Raw genomic sequence first — 20,733 nt, 5'->3', positions numbered from 1 at the left:
ATAATGTCCCATTATGTGATTGTCATATCATAGTATGTAGTTGTTATGCACACCATGTCTTATTTGACATGGTGCAATAATGTTCCATTATGTGATTTCCATGGCATAGTACAATGTATGTGGTTGTTATGCACACCATGTCTTATTTGACATGGAGCAATAATGTTCCATTATGTGATTGCTATGGTATAGTATGTGGTTGTTATGCACACAATGTCATATTTGACATGGTGCAATAATGTTCTATTATGTGATTGACATGGCATAGTATGTGGTTGTTATGCACACCATGTCTTATTTGACATGGTGCAATAATGTTCTATTATGTGATTGACACAGCATAGTATGTGGTTGTTATGCACACCATGTCTTATTTGCCATAGTGCAATAATGTTCCATTATGTGATTGCTATGGTATAGTATGTGGTTGTTAAGCACACAATGTCTTATTTGACATGGTGCAATAATGTTCCATTATATGATTTCCATGGCACAATATCTGGTTGTTATGCACACCATGTCTTATTTGGCATGGTGCAATAATGTTCTATTATGTGATTGCCATGGCATAGTATGTGGTTGTTATGCACACCATGTCTTATTTGACATGGTGCAATAATGTCCCATTATGTGATTGTCATATCATAGTATGTAGTTGTTATGCACACCATGTCTTATTTGACATGGTGCAATAATGTTCCATTATGTGATTTCCATGGCATAGTACAATGTATGTGGTTGTTATGCACACCTTGTCTTATATGACATGGAGCAATAATGTTCCATTATGTGATTGCTATGGTATAGTATGTGGTTGTTATGCACACAATGTCATATTTGACATGGTGCAATAATGTTCCATTATGTGATTGCTATGATATACATGTAGTATGTGGTTGTTATGCACACCATGCCTTATTTGACATGGTGCAATAATGTTTTTTTATGTGATTGCCATGTCATAGTATGTGGTTGTTATGCACACCATGCCTTATTTGACATGGTGCAATAATGTTCTATTACGTGATTGCTGGCATAGTATGTGGTTGTTATACACATCATGTCTTATTTGCCATAGTGCAATAATGTTCCATTATGTGATTGCAATGGTATAGTATGTGGTTGTTATGCACACAATGTCTTATTTGACATGGTGCATTAATGTTCTATTATGTGATTGCTGGCATAGTATGTGGTTGTTATACACATCATGTCTTATTTGCCATAGTGCAATAATGTTCAATTATGTGATTGCTATGGTATAGTATGAGGTTGTTATGCACACCATGTCTTATTTGACATGGTGTAACAATGTTTGATTATGTGATTGCCATGGCATAGTATGTGGTTGTTATGCACACCATGCTTTATTTGACATGGTGACATTATGTTCCCTTATGTGATTGCCATGACAAAGTATGTGGTTGTTATGCACACAATGTTTTATTTGACATGATACAATACTGTCCCATTATGTGATTGCCATGGCATAGTATGTGGTTGTTATTCACACAATGTATTATGTGGCATGCTGCAATGATGTTTGTTATGTGATTGCCATATCGTCGTATGTGGTTGCTCTGCACACCATGTCTTATTTGACATGGTGCAATAATGTTCTATTATGTGATTGACACGGCATAGTATGTGGTTGTTATGCACACCATGTCTTATTTGCCATAGTGCAATAATGTTCCATTATGTGATTGCTATGGTATAGTATGTGGTTGTTAAGCACACAATGTCTTATTTGACATGGTGCAATAATGTTCCATTATATGATTTCCATGGCATAGTATCTGGTAGTTATGCTCGCCATGTCTTATTTGACATGGTGCAATAATGTTCCATTATGTGATTGCCATATTATGGTATAAGGTTGTTATGCACACCGTGTCTTATTTGGCATGGTGCAATAATGTTCCATTATGTGATTGCCATATCATAGTATGATGTTGATATGCACACCATGTCTTATTTGGCATGGCGCAATAATGTTCCATTATGTGATTGCTGGCATAGTATGTGATTGTTATACACACCATGTCTTATTTGCCATAGTGCAATAATGTTCCATTATGTGATTGCTATGGTATAGTATGTGGTTGTTATACACATCATGTCTTATTTGCCATAGTGCAATAATGTTCAATTATGTGATTGCTATGGTATAGTATGTGGCTGTTATACACATCATGTCGTATTTGCCATAGTGCAATAATGTTCAATTATGTGATTGCTATGGCATAGTATGTGGCTGTTATACACATCATGTCTTATTTGCCATAGTGCAATAATGTTCAATTATGTAATTGCTATGGTATAGTATGTGGTTGTTATGCACACAATGTCTTATTTGACATGGTGCAATAATGTTCTATTATGTGATTGACATGGCATAGTATGTGGTTGTTATACACATCATGTCTTATTTGCCATAGTGCAATAATGTTCCATTATGTGATTGCTATGGTATAGAATGTGGTTGTTATGCACATCATGTCTTATTTGACATGGTGCAATAATGTTCTATTATGTGATTGACATGGCATAGTATGTGGTAGTTATGCTCGCCATGTCTTATTTGACATGGTGCAATAATGTTCCATTATCTGATTGACATGGCATCGTATGTGGTTGTTATGCACATCATGTCTTATTTGGCATGGTGCAATAATGTTCTATTATGTGATTGCCATGGCATAGTATGTGGTTGTTATGCACACCATGTCTTATTTGACATGGTGCAATAATGTCCCATTATGTGATTGTCATATCATAGTATGTAGTTGTTATGCACACCATGTCTTATTTGACATGGTGCAATAATGTTCCATTATTAGATTTCCATGGCATAGTACAATGTATGTGGTTGTTATGCACACCATGTCTTATTTGACATGGAGCAATAATGTTCCATTATGTGATTGCTATGGTATAGTATGTGGTTGTTATGCACACAATGTCATATTTGACATGGTGCAATAATGTTCCATTATGTGATTGCTATGATATACATGTAGTATGTGGTTGTTATGCACACCATGCCTTATTTGACATGGTGCAATAATGTTTTTTTATGTGATTGCCATGTCATAGTATGTGGTTGTTATGCACACCATGCCTTATTTGACATGGTGCAATAATGTTCTATTACGTGATTGCTGGCATAGTATGTGGTTGTTATACACATCATGTCTTATTTGCCATAGTGCAATAATGTTCCATTATGTGATTGCAATGGTATAGTATGTGGTTGTTATGCACACAATGTCTTATTTGACATGGTGCATTAATGTTCTATTATGTGATTGCTGGCATAGTATGTGGTTGTTATACACATCATGTCTTATTTGCCATAGTGCAATAATGTTCAATTATGTGATTGCTATGGTATAGTATGAGGTTGTTATGCACACCATGTCTTATTTGACATGGTGTAACAATGTTTGATTATGTGATTGCCATGGCATAGTATGTGGTTGTTATGCACACCATGCTTTATTTGACATGGTGACATTATGTTCCCTTATGTGATTGCCATGACAAAGTATGTGGTTGTTATGCACACAATGTTTTATTTGACATGATACAATACTGTCCCATTATGTGATTGCCATGGCATAGTATGTGGTTGTTATTCACACAATGTATTATGTGGCATGCTGCAATGATGTTTGTTATGTGATTGCCATATCGTCGTATGTGGTTGCTCTGCACACCATGTCTTATTTGACATGGTGCAATAATGTTCTATTATGTGATTGACACGGCATAGTATGTGGTTGTTATGCACACCATGTCTTATTTGCCATAGTGCAATAATGTTCCATTATGTGATTGCTATGGTATAGTATGTGGTTGTTAAGCACACAATGTCTTATTTGACATGGTGCAATAATGTTCCATTATATGATTTCCATGGCATAGTATCTGGTAGTTATGCTCGCCATGTCTTATTTGACATGGTGCAATAATGTTCCATTATGTGATTGCCATATCATGGTATAAGGTTGTTATGCACACCGTGTCTTATTTGGCATGGTGCAATAATGTTCCATTATGTGATTGCCATTTCATAGTATGATGTTGATATGCACACCATGTCTTATTTGGCATGGCGCAATAATGTTTCCATTATGTGATTGCTGGCATAGTATGTGATTGTTATACACACCATGTCTTATTTGCCATAGTGCAATAATGTTCCATTATGTGATTGCTATGGTATAGTATGTGGTTGTTATACACATCATGTCTTATTTGCCATAGTGCAATAATGTTCAATTATGTGATTGCTATGGTATAGTATGTGGCTGTTATACACATCATGTCGTATTTGCCATAGTGCAATAATGTTCAATTATGTGATTGCAATGGCATAGTATGTGGCTGTTATACACATCATGTCTTATTTGCCATAGTGCAATAATGTTCAATTATGTAATTGCTATGGTATAGTATGTGGTTGTTATGCACACAATGTCTTATTTGACATGGTGCAATAATGTTCTATTATGTGATTGACATGGCATAGTATGTGGTTGTTATACACATCATGTCTTATTTGCCATAGTGCAATAATGTTCCATTATGTGATTGCTATGGTATAGAATGTGGTTGTTATGCACATCATGTCTTATTTGACATGGTGCAATAATGTTCTATTATGTGATTGACATGGCATAGTATGTGGTAGTTATGCTCGCCATGTCTTATTTGACATGGTGCAATAATGTTCCATTATCTGATTGACATGGCATCGTATGTGGTTGTTATGCACATCATGTCTTATTTGACATGGTGCAATAATGTTCTATTATGTGATTGACATGGCATAGTATGTGGTTGTTATACACATCATGTCTTATTTGACATAGTGCAATAATGTTCCTTTATGTGATCACCATGGCATAGTATGTAGTTGTTATGCACACCATGCCTTATTTGACATGATGCAATAATGTTCTATTATGTGATTGACATGGCATAGTATGTGGTTGTTATGCACACCATGTCTTATTTGACACGGTGCAATAATGTTCCATTATGTGATTGCTATGGTATAGTATGTGGTTGTTATGCACACAGTGTCTTATTTGACATGGTGCAATAATGTTTCATTATGTGATTGCTGGCATAGTATGTGGTTGTTATGCACACCATGTCTAATTTGCCATGGTGCAATAATGTTTCATTATGTGATTGCCATGGCATAGTATGTGGTTGCTATGCACACCATGTCTTATCTGACACGGTGCAATAATGTTCCATTATGTGATTTCCATGGCATAGTACAATGTATGTGGTTGTTATGCACACCATGTCTTATTTGACATGGAGCAATAATGTTCCATTATGTGATTGCTATGGTATAGTATGTGGTTGTTATGCACACAATGTCATGTTTGACATGGTGCAATAATGTTCCATTATGTGATTGCTATGATATACATGTAGTATGTGGTTGTTATGCACACCATGCCTTATTTGACATGGTGCAATAATGTTTTTTTATGTGATTGCCATGTCATAGTATGTGGTTGTTATGCACACCATGCCTTATTTGACATGGTGCAATAATGTTCTATTACGTGATTGCTGGCATAGTATGTGGTTGTTATACACATCATGTCTCATTTGCCATAGTGCAATAATGTTCCATTATGTGATTGCAATGGTATAGTATGTGGTTGTTATGCACACAATGTTTTATTTGACATGGTGCATTAATGTTCTATTATGTGATTGCTGGCATAGTATGTGGTTGTTATACACATCATGTCTTATTTGCCATAGTGCAATAATGTTCAATTATGTGATTGCTATGGTATAGTATGTGGTTGTTATGCACACCATGTCTTATTTGACATGGTGTAACAATGTTTGATTATGTGATTGCCATGGCATAGTATGTGGTTGTTATGCACACCATGCTTTATTTGACATGGTGACATTATGTTCCCTTATGTGATTGCCATGACAAAGTATGTGGTTGTTATGCACACAATGTTTTATTTGACATGATACAATACTGTCCCATTATGTGATTGCCATGGCATAGTATGTGGTTGTTATTCACACAATGTATTATGTGGCATGCTGCAATGATGTTTGTTATGTGATTGCCATATCGTCGTATGTGGTTGCTCTGCACACCATGTCTTATTTGACATGGTGCAATAATGTTCTATTATGTGATTGACACGGCATAGTATGTGGTTGTTATGCACACCATGTCTTATTTGCCATAGTGCAATAATGTTCCATTATGTGATTGCTATGGTATAGTATGAGGTTGTTAAGCACACAATGTCTTATTTGACATGGTGCAATAATGTTCCATTATATGATTTCCATGGCATAGTATCTGGTAGTTATGCTCGCCATGTCTTATTTGACATGGTGCAATAATGTTCCATTATGTGATTGCCATATCATGGTATAAGGTTGTTATGCACACCGTGTCTTATTTGGCATGGTGCAATAATGTTCCATTATGTGTTTGCCATATCATAGTATGATGTTGATATGCACACCATGTCTTATTTGGCATGGCGCAATAATGTTCCATTATGTGATTGCTGGCATAGTATGTGATTGTTATACACACCATGTCTTATTTGCCATAGTGCAATAATGTTCCATTATGTGATTGCTATGGTATAGTATGTGGTTGTTATACACATCATGTCTTATTTGCCATAGTGCAATAATGTTCAACTATGTGATTGCTATGGTATAGTATGTGGCTGTTATACACATCATGTCGTATTTGCCATAGTGCAATAATGTTCAATTATGTGATTGCTATGGCATAGTATGTGGCTGTTATACACATCATGTCTTATTTGCCATAGTGCAATAATGTTCAATTATGTAATTGCTATGGTATAGTATGTGGTTGTTATGCACACAATGTCTTATTTGACATGGTGCAATAATGTTCTATTATGTGATTGACATGGCATAGTATGTGGTTGTTATACACATCATGTCTTATTTGCCATAGTGCAATAATGTTCCATTATGTGATTGCTATGGTATAGTATGTGGTTGTTATGCACACAATGTCATGTTTGACATGGTGCAATAATGTTCCATTATGTGATTGCTATGATATACATGTAGTATGTGGTTGTTATGCACACCATGCCTTATTTGACATGGTGCAATAATGTTTTTTTTATGTGATTGCCATGTCATAGTATGTGGTTGTTATGCACACCATGCCTTATTTGACATGGTGCAATAATGTTCTATTACGTGATTGCTGGCATAGTATGTGGTTGTTATACACATCATGTCTCATTTGCCATAGTGCAATAATGTTCCATTATGTGATTGCAATGGTATAGTATGTGGTTGTTATGCACACAATGTTTTATTTGACATGGTGCATTAATGTTCTATTATGTGATTGCTGGCATAGTATGTGGTTGTTATACACATCATGTCTTATTTGCCATAGTGCAATAATGTTCAATTATGTGATTGCTATGGTATAGTATGTGATTGTTATGCACACCATGTCTTATTTGACATGGTGTAACAATGTTTGATTATGTGATTGCCATGGCATAGTATGTGGTTGTTATGCACACCATGCTTTATTTGACATGGTGACATTATGTTCCCTTATGTGATTGCCATGACAAAGTATGTGGTTGTTATGCACACAATGTTTTATTTGACATGATACAATACTGTCCCATTATGTGATTGCCATGGCATAGTATGTGGTTGTTATTCACACAATGTATTATGTGGCATGCTGCAATGATGTTCGTTATGTGATTGCCATATCGTCGTATGTGGTTGCTCTGCACACCATGTCTTATTTGACATGGTGCAATAATGTTCAATTATGTGATTGACACGGCATAGTATGTGGTTGTTATGCACACCATGTCTTATTTGCCATAGTGCAATAATGTTCCATTATGTGATTGCTATGGTATAGTATGAGGTTGTTAAGCACACAATGTCTTATTTGACATGGTGCAATAATGTTCCATTATATGATTTCCATGGCATAGTATCTGGTAGTTATGCTCGCCATGTCTTATTTGACATGGTGCAATAATGTTCCATTATGTGATTGCCATATCATGGTATAAGGTTGTTATGCACACCGTGTCTTATTTGGCATGGTGCAATAATGTTCCATTATGTGATTGCCATATCATAGTATGATGTTGATATGCACACCATGTCTTATTTGGCATGGCGCAATAATGTTCCATTATGTGATTGCTGGCATAGTATGTGATTGTTATACACACCATGTCTTATTTGCTATAGTGCAAAAATGTTCCATTATGTGATTGCTATGGTATAGTATGTTGTTGTTATACACATCATGTCTTATTTGCCATAGTGCAATAATGTTCAACTATGTGATTGCTATGGTATAGTATGTGGCTGTTATACACATCATGTCGTATTTGCCATAGTGCAATAATGTTCAATTATGTGATTGCTATGGCATAGTATGTGGCTGTTATACACATCATGTCTTATTTGCCATAGTGCAATAATGTTCAATTATGTAATTGCTATGGTATAGTATGTGGTTGTTATGCACACAATGTCTTATTTGACATGGTGCAATAATGTTCTATTATGTGATTGACATGGCATAGTATGTAGTTGTTATACACATCATGTCTTATTTGCCATAGTGCAATAATGTTCCATTATGTGATTGCTATGGTATAGAATGTGGTTGTTATGCACATCATGTCTTATTTGCCATGGTGCAATAATGTTCCATTATGTGATTGCTATGGTATAGTATGTGGTTGTTATGCACACAGTGTCTTATTTGACATGGTGCAATAATGTTTCATTATGTGATTGCTGGCATAGTATGTGGTTGTTATGCACACCATGTCTAATTTGCCATGGTGCAATAATGTTCCATTATGTGATTGCCAATGCATAGTATGTGGTTGTTATGCACACCATGTCTTATCTGACACGGTGCAATAATGTTCCATTATGTGATTTCCATGGCATAGTACAATGTATGTGGTTGTCATGCACACCATGTCTTATTTGACATGGAGCAATAATGTTTTTTTATGTGATTGCCATGTCATAGTATGTGGTTGTTATGCACACCATGCCTTATTTGACATGGTGCAATAATGTTCCATTATGTGTTTGCCATATCATAGTATGATGTTGATATGCACACCATGTCTTATTTGGCATGGCGCAATAATGTTCCATTATGTGATTGCTGGCATAGTATGTGATTGTTATACACACCATGTCTTATTTGCCATAGTGCAATAATGTTCCATTATGTGATTGCTATGGTATAGTATGTGGTTGTTATACACATCATGTCTTATTTGCCATAGTGCAATAATGTTCAACTATGTGATTGCTATGGTATAGTATGTGGCTGTTATACACATCATGTCGTATTTGCCATAGTGCAATAATGTTCAATTATGTGATTGCTATGGCATAGTATGTGGCTGTTATACACATCATGTCTTATTTGCCATAGTGCAATAATGTTCAATTATGTAATTGCTATGGTATAGTATGTGGTTGTTATGCACACAATGTCTTATTTGACATGGTGCAATAATGTTCTATTATGTGATTGACATGGCATAGTATGTGGTTGTTATACACATCATGTCTTATTTGCCATAGTGCAATAATGTTCCATTATGTGATTGCTATGGTATAGTATGTGGTTGTTATGCACACAATGTCATGTTTGACATGGTGCAATAATGTTCCATTATGTGATTGCTATGATATACATGTAGTATGTGGTTGTTATGCACACCATGCCTTATTTGACATGGTGCAATAATGTTTTTTTTATGTGATTGCCATGTCATAGTATGTGGTTGTTATGCACACCATGCCTTATTTGACATGGTGCAATAATGTTCTATTACGTGATTGCTGGCATAGTATGTGGTTGTTATACACATCATGTCTCATTTGCCATAGTGCAATAATGTTCCATTATGTGATTGCAATGGTATAGTATGTGGTTGTTATGCACACAATGTTTTATTTGACATGGTGCATTAATGTTCTATTATGTGATTGCTGGCATAGTATGTGGTTGTTATACACATCATGTCTTATTTGCCATAGTGCAATAATGTTCAATTATGTGATTGCTATGGTATAGTATGTGGTTGTTATGCACACCATGTCTTATTTGACATGGTGTAACAATGTTTGATTATGTGATTGCCATGGCATAGTATGTGGTTGTTATGCACACCATGCTTTATTTGACATGGTGACATTATGTTCCCTTATGTGATTGCCATGACAAAGTATGTGGTTGTTATGCACACAATGTTTTATTTGACATGATACAATACTGTCCCATTATGTGATTGCCATGGCATAGTATGTGGTTGTTATTCACACAATGTATTATGTGGCATGCTGCAATGATGTTTGTTATGTGATTGCCATATCGTCGTATGTGGTTGCTCTGCACACCATGTCTTATTTGACATGGTGCAATAATGTTCTATTATGTGATTGACACGGCATAGTATGTGGTTGTTATGCACACCATGTCTTATTTGCCATAGTGCAATAATGTTCCATTATGTGATTGCTATGGTATAGTATGAGGTTGTTAAGCACACAATGTCTTATTTGACATGGTGCAATAATGTTCCATTATATGATTTTCATGGCATAGTATCTGGTAGTTATGCTCGCCATGTCTTATTTGACATGGTGCAATAATGTTCCATTATGTGATTGCCATATCATGGTATAAGGTTGTTATGCACACCGTGTCTTATTTGGCATGGTGCAATAATGTTCCATTATGTGATTGCCATATCATAGTATGATGTTGATATGCACACCATGTCTTATTTGGCATGGCGCAATAATGTTCCATTATGTGATTGCTGGCATAGTATGTGATTGTTATACACACCATGTCTTATTTGCCATAGTGCAATAATGTTCCATTATGTGATTGCTATGGTATAGTATGTGGTTGTTATACACATCATGTCTTATTTGCCATAGTGCAATAATGTTCAACTATGTGATTGCTATGGTATAGTATGTGGCTGTTATACACATCATGTCGTATTTGCCATAGTGCAATAATGTTCAATTATGTGATTGCTATGGCATAGTATGTGGCTGTTATACACATCATGTCTTATTTGCCATAGTGCAATAATGTTCAATTATGTAATTGCTATGGTATAGTATGTGGTTGTTATGCACACAATGTCTTATTTGACATGGTGCAATAATGTTCTATTATGTGATTGACATGGCATAGTATGTGGTTGTTATACACATCATGTCTTATTTGCCATAGTGCAATAATGTTCCATTATGTGATTGCTATGGTATAGAATGTGGTTGTTATGCACATCATGTCTTATTTGCCATGGTGCAATAATGTTCCATTATGTGATTGCTATGGTATAGTATGTGGTTGTTATGCACACAGTGTCTTATTTGACATGGTGCAATAATGTTTCATTATGTGATTGCTGGCATAGTATGTGGTTGTTATGCACACCATGTCTAATTTGCCATGGTGCAATAATGTTCCATTATGTGATTGCCAATGCATAGTATGTGGTTGTTATGCACACCATGTCTTATCTGACACGGTGCAATAATGTTCCATTATGTGATTTCCATGGCATAGTACAATGTATGTGGTTGTCATGCACACCATGTCTTATTTGACATGGAGCAATAATGTTCCATTATGTGATTGCTATGGTATAGTATGTGGTTATTATGCACACAATGTCATATTTGACATGGTGCAATAATGTTCCATTATGTGATTGCTATGATATACATGTAGTATGTGGTTGTTATGCACACCATGCCTTATTTGACATGGTGTAACAATGTTTGATTATGTGATTGCCATGGCATAGTATGTGGTTGTTATACACATCATGTCTTATTTGACATAGTGCAATAATGTTCCATTATGTGATTGCTATGGTATAGTATGTGGTTGCTATGCACACCATGTCTTATTTGACATGGTGTAACAATGTTTGATTATGTGATTGCCATGGCATAGTATGTGGTTGTTATACACACCATGTCTTATTTGCCATGGTGACATTATGTTCCCTTATGTGATTGCCATGATATAGTATGTGGTGGTTATGCACACAATGTCTTATTTGACATGGTGCAATGACGTTTTGTTATGTGATTGACATGACAAAGTATGTGGTTGTTATGCACACAATGTATTATGTGGCATGCTGCAATGATGTTTGTTATGTGATTGTCATATCATCGTATGTGGTTGCTCTGCACACCATGTCTTATTTGACATGGTGCAATAATGTTCTATTATGTGATTGACACGGCATAGTATGTGGTTGTTATGCACACCATGTCTTATTTGCCATAGTGCAATAATGTTCCATTATGTGATTGCTATGGTATAGTATGTGGTTGTTAAGCACACAATGTCTTATTTGACATGGTGCAATAATGTTCCATTATATGATTTCCATGGCATAGTATCTGGTTGTTATGCACACCATGTCTTATTTGACATGGTGCAATAATGTTCCATTATGTGATTGCCATATCATAGTATGTGGTTGTTATGCACACCATGTCTTATTTGCCATAGTGCAATAATGTTCCATTATGTGACATGCTGCAATAATGTTCTATTATGTGATTGCTATGGCATAGTATGTGGTTGTCATGCATATCATATCTTATTTGCATGGTGCAATAATGTTCCATTATGTGATTGACATGGCATAGAATGTGGTTATTATGCATATCATATCTTATTTGCATGGTGCAATAATGTTCTATTATGTGATTGCTATGGCATAGTATGTGGTTGTTATGCACACAATGTCTTATTTGACATGGTTCAATAATGTTCTATTACATGATTGACATGGCATAGTATGTGGTTGTTCAGTACATCATGTCTTATTTGACATGGTGCAATGATGTTTTGCTATGTGATTGCCGTGGCATAGTATGTGGGTGCTATGCACCTCATGTCTTATTTGACATGGTGCAATAATGTTCCATTATGTGATTGCCATGGCATAGTATGTGGTTGTTATGCACACCATGTCTTATTTGCCATGGTGCAATAATGTTCCATTATGTGATTGCTATGGTATAGTATGTGGTTGTTATGTACACAATGTCTTATTTGACATGGTGCAATAATGTTCCATTATGTGATTTCCATGTCATAGTATGTGGTTGTTATGCACACCATGTCTTATTTGACATGTTGCAATGATGTTTCGCTATGTGATTGACATGGCATAGTATGTGGTTGTTATGCACACAATGTCTTATTTGACATGGTGCAATAATGTTCCATTATGTGATTGCCATGGCATAGTATGTGGTTGTTATGCACACCATGTCTTATTTGACATGTTGCAATAATGTTCCGTTATGTGATTGACATGGCATAGTATGTGGTTGTTATTGCACACCATATCTTCATTGACATGCTGCAATAATGCTCTTTTATGAGATTGCTATGGCATAGTATGTGGGTGTTATGCACACCATGTCTTTTTTGGCATGGTGCAATAATGTTCCATTATGTGATTGCCATGGCATAGTATGTGGTTGTTATGCACACCATGTCTTATTTGACATGGTGCAATAATATTCCATTATGTGATTGCCATGGTATAGTATAGTATGTGGGTGTTATGCACACCATGTCTTATTTGGCATGTTGCAATAATATTCCATTATGTGATTGCTGGCATAGTATGTGGTTGTTATGCACACCATGTCTTATTTGACATGGTGTAATAATGTTCCATTATGTGATTGCCATGGCATAGTATGTGGTTGTTAATGCACACCATGTCTTATTTGACATGGTTCAATAATATTCCATTATGTGATTGCCATGGCATAGTATGTGGTTGTTAATGCACACCGTGTCTTATTTGACATGTTGCAATAATATTCTATTATATGATTGACATGGCATAGTATGTGGTTGTTATGTACACCATGTCTTGAGGAAAGGATAAACATCTATAAACTAAAAAAATATATAAAAATACAGAATAGGAAACATTCTCTAATTTTAACCTAATACATTGATAGTTGTGGCTGTTTTGTGTCATAGCTGTTTTTTAAAGAGAAAGTCAAGGGTATGACTGTGTGTACATGGATGTTTGTGTTTGGTAGGTTCTGTTTAACACAATAAGTTTATCATATTTCTCAGTTATCACAATAGATTGATCTCCTTGGTTACTTGGTAAGTCGGCATCATTTGATTCTTTGCAAGATGTATTTTTACTACATGTGTTGATTGTAAGTCACTCATTCCAAAGCGCTGTACTAGGCGTTGTATACATTTGTATGCCTTGAGTGAAGTCCTTGACTTGTGTTCTTTCTTCTTTGTTTTCATGTCTAGAAAACTGTAATCTTTGTTTCTTCTTGATCACAATATTGTCTTATGTTTTGTCTTGTTGGCTGTCCATTGGTGAGTGATTAAATTGCTGATCTTTTCTGAAGTTGGACAGTGTTGTGATTGGTCAGTCATTATCACATGGTTACATTTGTCTGCTTGTACTACCTTGTTGGGTGTTCTTCTGATGTTTTGTCATTGTGAATGTCTGTTCTATTCAGTGATTTCTTCAACTTGTTGACATGTCATGTTATTGTTGTACAGTGGTATAGCTGTGGGTCCATAGCTCTTCTTGTGGTAGTTTATGTGATGGTATTTTAGTCATTTCTCATACATTTGATGTCATTAAATTGTTATTTTCTAATATTAGGATTTTTCTCTGCATAGAAAAGCTATGGTTCCTCCCATAGATTTGCGTAACACAAACATGCGATGACAGAAATAACTAAAATACCAACACAAAGACAGACAAAAGTGCCATGGTCCCACAGCTAACAGTGTTATAGTTGTCATGTTGAAATGTCATGTGATGAGACCAGACTGTCATACATATTTTAGAGTAACTGGAATGCTGACATGTCACATTATGTAATTATCATGTGTACGGTCTATATTTCAACATTGCATTGATATTATAATAGTATTTGATGGTATGATGTACACTGATATTGATGTTGGTTCAATCAATGTCAATGATGTGGTTGTAATGATATACCCCACTCTATTATTGTCATACAGTGTCATAGTTAGCATGTGAATGCTATACATATCATGTCATAATTACCATGATTTATTTATATCACATTTTACATGGTGTGTTAATAGAATGTGGTAATAATGTTCTGTTATGTGATTGCCTTGTCACAGTATGTGTTTCTTATGAACACCATATTGTATTTGGCATGGTGCAATATGATGTAACGTTATATTATTGTCATACACACCATATCACAAATGTATTTGTATGTGATGTACTGTTCACTTTACAGGTAAACTATCATACAATGAGTGCCAGTGAACTAAATGTACTCTTAGAATGTAGTGACAAATCAACATGAACCAATCTGTTATGCCAATTACATTACCACTACACTACATGTAATTCAACTTTATTCAATTGTCTTTCACTCTATTTACATGTATCAATCAAAAAATATTGGTTTTATAATCTTGTACAGTCAATGTATTTGTAGGTAATCAAGAAATACTATTATTATTTTTATTGTATAGAACAACTGGACACCACTACATTATGCATGTCGGCATGGAGGTATTGCTATGGTGAAGACATGTCTGGATCTAGGTGCAGATTTATATGCCAGGAGAACGGTGAGAATCATGTATAATTAGTCACTACAAAACGAGTATATGTAGGTCATACAAGGTCACTAAGATATAGGGGACAATTAAATGACTTGATGTTGGTGAATTTATGAGAATGTCTTAACACATAGTAGTGTAATATTTCAACCATGTGTAATTCACATTAGCAACATTACTATTATCAAAACTTGTTAATGTTGCTTTAACAAATCAGTACAGTATTCTAAATTATAGTAACTTTTAGTGCCAAATACGAACCACTAATCTAATATTGTGTTTAATGATAAAGCTTGAATTTGTTACTATTTATGTCAATTAATAAAACAGCTTATGACATCACTGTTAATGATTATACATGTAGGATCATGGTTGGTGTCTCAATTCTGTATTTTACCATCCAGGAAGTGAAGGTACAATGTACCTTTGACGTAAAATGACATTTTCCTGTTTTAAAAAACACTGTTATGTATCACGACTATATAACTATATAATTAATGTAATTTTGCATTTATAATTTCATGTCATCTCATAAACATATAAACTATAGCTTTCAAATCACTTACTACCATTTAAAATTCACTCATTCAGTAATATTTTCACATGCCTTTTATGGAATATTTTGATATATGGATGTAGTCGCATCCACCTTGTACCAGTATAAGCTAATGTCTTACTTTTTGACTCCCATGTGCGAAGCACAAAATGGGAGTCTTTGCAGTTAGTGTGTCTGTATGTGTGTATGTGTGTATGTGTGTATGTGTGTATGTGTGTATGTGTGTCCGACTGTTCCACTGCTATCTCAAGAACCATACATCGGTTTTTGATGAAACTTGGTGCATAGATGCTCTGGGCCAATGCGCAGATTTGATTAGGTTTTGGTAAAAATCCATGCTCGTTAATTACCTAATTTGCATGATAATTAGCTATTTTTTAGCTGTTCTATGACTGTTCCACTGATATCTAAAGAACCACTCATTGGATTTTGATGAAACTTGGTACATAGATGCTCTGAACATATGCGCAGATTTGATTAATTTTTGGTAAAAATCCATGCATATTAATTACCTAATTTGCATGATAATTAGCTATTTTTAGTGGTTCCATGACTGTTCCACTGATATCTAAACAACCACTCATTGGATTTTGATGAAACTTGGTACATAGATGCTCTGAACTAATGCTAGGTTTTGATTAGTTTTTGGTAATAATCCGTGGATACTAATTACCTAATTTGCATAATGATTAGTCAATTTTCGGTTTTTCCACTGATATCTCAAGTACTAATCATCACATTTCAATGAAACTTGGTACATAGATGTCATACGACACTGCACAGACCTGATAGTTTTTATGGTAATATCAGTACATATTAATTACCTAATTTGCATAATTAATTAATTTTCAGCATTTGATATAAGTAGTTAGCATTACATTTCAATGAAACTTGGTACTTACATACTCAAGGACTATGCAGAGATTGATTGTTTTCGATAAATATTTGTGCATATTAATCACCTAATTTGCATAATTAGTTAATTTTCAGCTTTTCCACGGGTATCTCAAGTACTAATCATCGCATTTCAATGAAACTTGGTACATAGATCCTTTAGGACTATGCAGAGACCTGATTAGTTTTAGGGTAAATAATTGTGCATATTAATTACCTAATTTGCATAATTAATTTTCAGCTTTTCTACTGATATCTAAAGTACTAATCATCACATTTCAATGAATCTAGAATTATGCAGACCCAATTAGTTTCCGGTAAATATTTGTGCATATTAATCGCCTAATTTGCATAATTAACCAACTTTCACACTGATATCTCAGGTACTATACATCACATATCAATGAATGTACATGGATGCTGTAGGACAATAGACAGACCTGAATAATTGTGGGTTAAAATCTGTACATATTAATTACCTAATTTGCATAATTAACCAATTTTAAGCTTTCACACTGATATCTAAAGCACCGTAAAAACTCCAAAATTTCGACCGGTTTTAAATAATTGGTGTTAGAAATGTGACGTGTTTTTAGAGTCAAAATTAAGGTGCATTTTCGGACGGTCAAATTTTTCAGAATAGAGATCAGCAAATGAAAAAATGGGGATGATAGACAGTGTGCTTCATTAGTTTTTAAAAAATGCAATGTCCGTCAATTGACGTAAACTTCCTCATGTTTCACGGTAAAAGCAAAGGTCGTGGCCGAGTTGTAACTCAAAATCTAAACAAAGTCATCAATCAGTGAGTATTATGACAAGCAAAACAAAACATCAAGACGCGGAGAAGAGGTCAGCACAAAACTAATAGGTCAAAAGACAAAGCTGTCTCGCACTACCTAGGAAAACTTGCGAATGTTCGAAGTACAGGTACCCATTGGACAAAAGATACATGGAAGTTTAGCAAACTATCTCCCCGACCCAGTGCAATGTATCCGGTTAGAATCAAAGCTCACGTGTCCCTTATTTGAGGGACCAAATTCTGCCGTAAATTCGCCCTTGGATTAAAAAATAAAATGGGATTTAAGAAAATAATATGGGACTTTTAAGGTGTATTTTGGCGTCATTTTTTGGACATTTCAATCAATCCTGCCGGCTAAAATAGAGTAAGTTTTACCGTAGTCATTGAATTCAAAAAAAACATGATCAATCATCTGGAACAGCTCGAGGTTACAAACCAGAATGAATATTGGTCAGTACTTAAAAAGTTACGTTGTCCACAAAACAATAACACAACAGAACCTATTCTAACAAGTAGCGTTTTGACAGATCACTTCAGTAAACTTTATAATAACATAAATGTCAAAAATATAAATCTTGAGGAAACATTACTGGAAAAAGAAAAGGAAAAACATTATAACTCTACATTGTATTCAAAAATAACAATTAGTGAAATAACAATGGCAATTAAAAAACTAAACAATAACAAATCAACAGCTGAAGACGGAATAGCGAATGAAATGCTTAAAGTGAACAATCAACTGCTAGTTCAATGTTTACTGAAGTTATTTAATTCCATTTTAACACAAGGTAAATTCCCAGAAAGCTGGAAATCAACAATACTGGTCCCTTTGCATAAATCTGGCAACAAATCCGACCCAGATAATTATAGAGCGATTGCGTTATCAAGTTGCTTATCAAAACTATTTACTAGTATTATGAATAACAGACTGACATCCTATTTAGAAAGCAATAAATTATTAAATACAATTTGGATTTAGAAAACAGAGAAGAACAACTGACGCAATTTTTCTACTAAAAACAATAGTAAATAAAACATTATACACTAAAGAAAATGTCAGTAAACAAAAACGTTTGTACAGTTGTTTTATAGATTTCAGAAAGGCATTCGATCATGTTTGGAGAGATGCATTATTTCTTAAATTGCAAAACTTAGGGGTCAATGGAAATTTTTATAATATTGTGAAGTCAATGTATACAGGTTTAAACTACAAAGTAAAATTACCTAATGGTGTATCAAATGATTTTAAGTCTACTTGTGGTGTTAAGCAAGGATGCAATATTTCTCCAACACTATTTAATATATTTTTGAATGACTTACCCGATTTATTTGGTAAAAAGGATGATGACCCAGTCTCGATTGGTAAAAAACATATAAATTGTATCCAATATGCAGATGATTTAGTATTGGTGTCTAAGACTCCCGAAGGTCTACAAAATTGTTTAAATAAACTAGCCAACTATTGTGAAAAATGGAGCCTTGTAGTAAACGTAAAGAAAACAAAAGTGATGGTTTTTAATACTGGCAACAGAATTCTTAAAAATCAAAATTTCTCAATTAATAACCAAAATATTACAGCAGTGGGTGAATTCTGTTATTTAGGCACTATATTCACACCAAATGGAAAATTTAAATCAAATTTATTAATGTTAAAAAACAAAGCAATGAAAGCTTTATTCTCTATACGACAAACCATATTAAATCACAAAATGGTGTCCCCTTCACTGTGTTTAAAGTTATTTGACCAACTAATCTCACCAATTTTAATGTACGGGGCAGAAATCTGGGCATGTGATTTATTAAAAGATGACAATGATCTTGAACACACCTGTAATCAATTTTATCGTTTCATACTTGGTGTAAGTAAAACTACATCAGTAATCGGTATTAAAGGAGAACTTGGCAGAACGCCAATAAGAATTAAGGCGTCAACATTGGCAACTAAATATTGGTTCAGGCTAAATACCCTACCTGATAACCATATACTTAAATGTGCTCTTGATGAAGCAGTTAAGAATAATTCTAGTTGGATAAAACATATTGAAAAAATAATGGGCCACAATGACTTTGAAACAATAAAATTAAACCATAAAGTAAATAACATTGATCAAATCTCAAATGTTGTTAAAATAAAACTCACAAAAGATTATGAAAAATTATGGAAAGAAAGCTTAAATTCTCCTCACAGTAAAAATGGTAAACATGGCAATAAAATGAGAACATATAAATTGTTTAAATCGTTTTTGAAAATAGAAACTTACCTGACCGAAATAACAAACTTCAGCCTTCGGAGAATTGTGAGTAAATTTAGGCTTAGTGATCATAATTTAGAAATTGAAAGAGGCAGACAACAACGACCAAAAATTCCTGCGGATGAGCGATTTTGTAAAAAATGTAATACAAATTCAGTTGAGGACGAACAACATTTTATCCTAGATTGTGAATTTCTCAATAAAGAAAGAGGGGAGCTGTTTCAGGAAATAGGAATTAAAAATAAACTAAATAAAACAGATAATTTCATTAAAATAATGACGTGCTTCATACCCCTGGCAAAGTTTCTAAATAAGGCAAAACAGAAATCAGGTATATGATAGCTATCACCTCTACATTGGGAGAATCCTGTAACTATCCTTAATTTGTTTTTCCTATTAAGCTTTTAACATCTTTTATTTTTAATTTTATCTTATAGTCTAGCTACTGTATTTTTTCTTATGATTTGTATTTTATTTA

At 34.3% G+C, this 20,733-nt stretch overlaps 1 protein-coding gene across 1 annotated transcript in view; it reads left to right on the top strand.

Moving 5' to 3' along the window:
• The window catches only part of LOC102809148 (uncharacterized), a 230,846-nt gene that overhangs the window by 124,310 nt on the left and 85,803 nt on the right, over positions 1 to 20,733 (top strand). The window contains exon 11 of the mRNA XM_085492918.1: positions 15,665 to 15,763. Within this exon, the coding sequence (XP_085349044.1) occupies positions 15,665 to 15,763 (99 nt within the window). The remainder of the gene's footprint in view (positions 1 to 15,664; positions 15,764 to 20,733) is intronic.

The sequence above is a fragment of the Saccoglossus kowalevskii genome, chromosome 18 (genome assembly GCF_978046115.1).
Source record: "Saccoglossus kowalevskii chromosome 18, keSacKowa6.1, whole genome shotgun sequence".
Classification (NCBI taxonomy): Eukaryota; Metazoa; Hemichordata; class Enteropneusta; family Harrimaniidae; genus Saccoglossus; species Saccoglossus kowalevskii.
The sequence above is the reverse complement of the archived record's forward strand: the minus strand, read 5'-3'. Positions and strand labels throughout refer to the sequence as shown.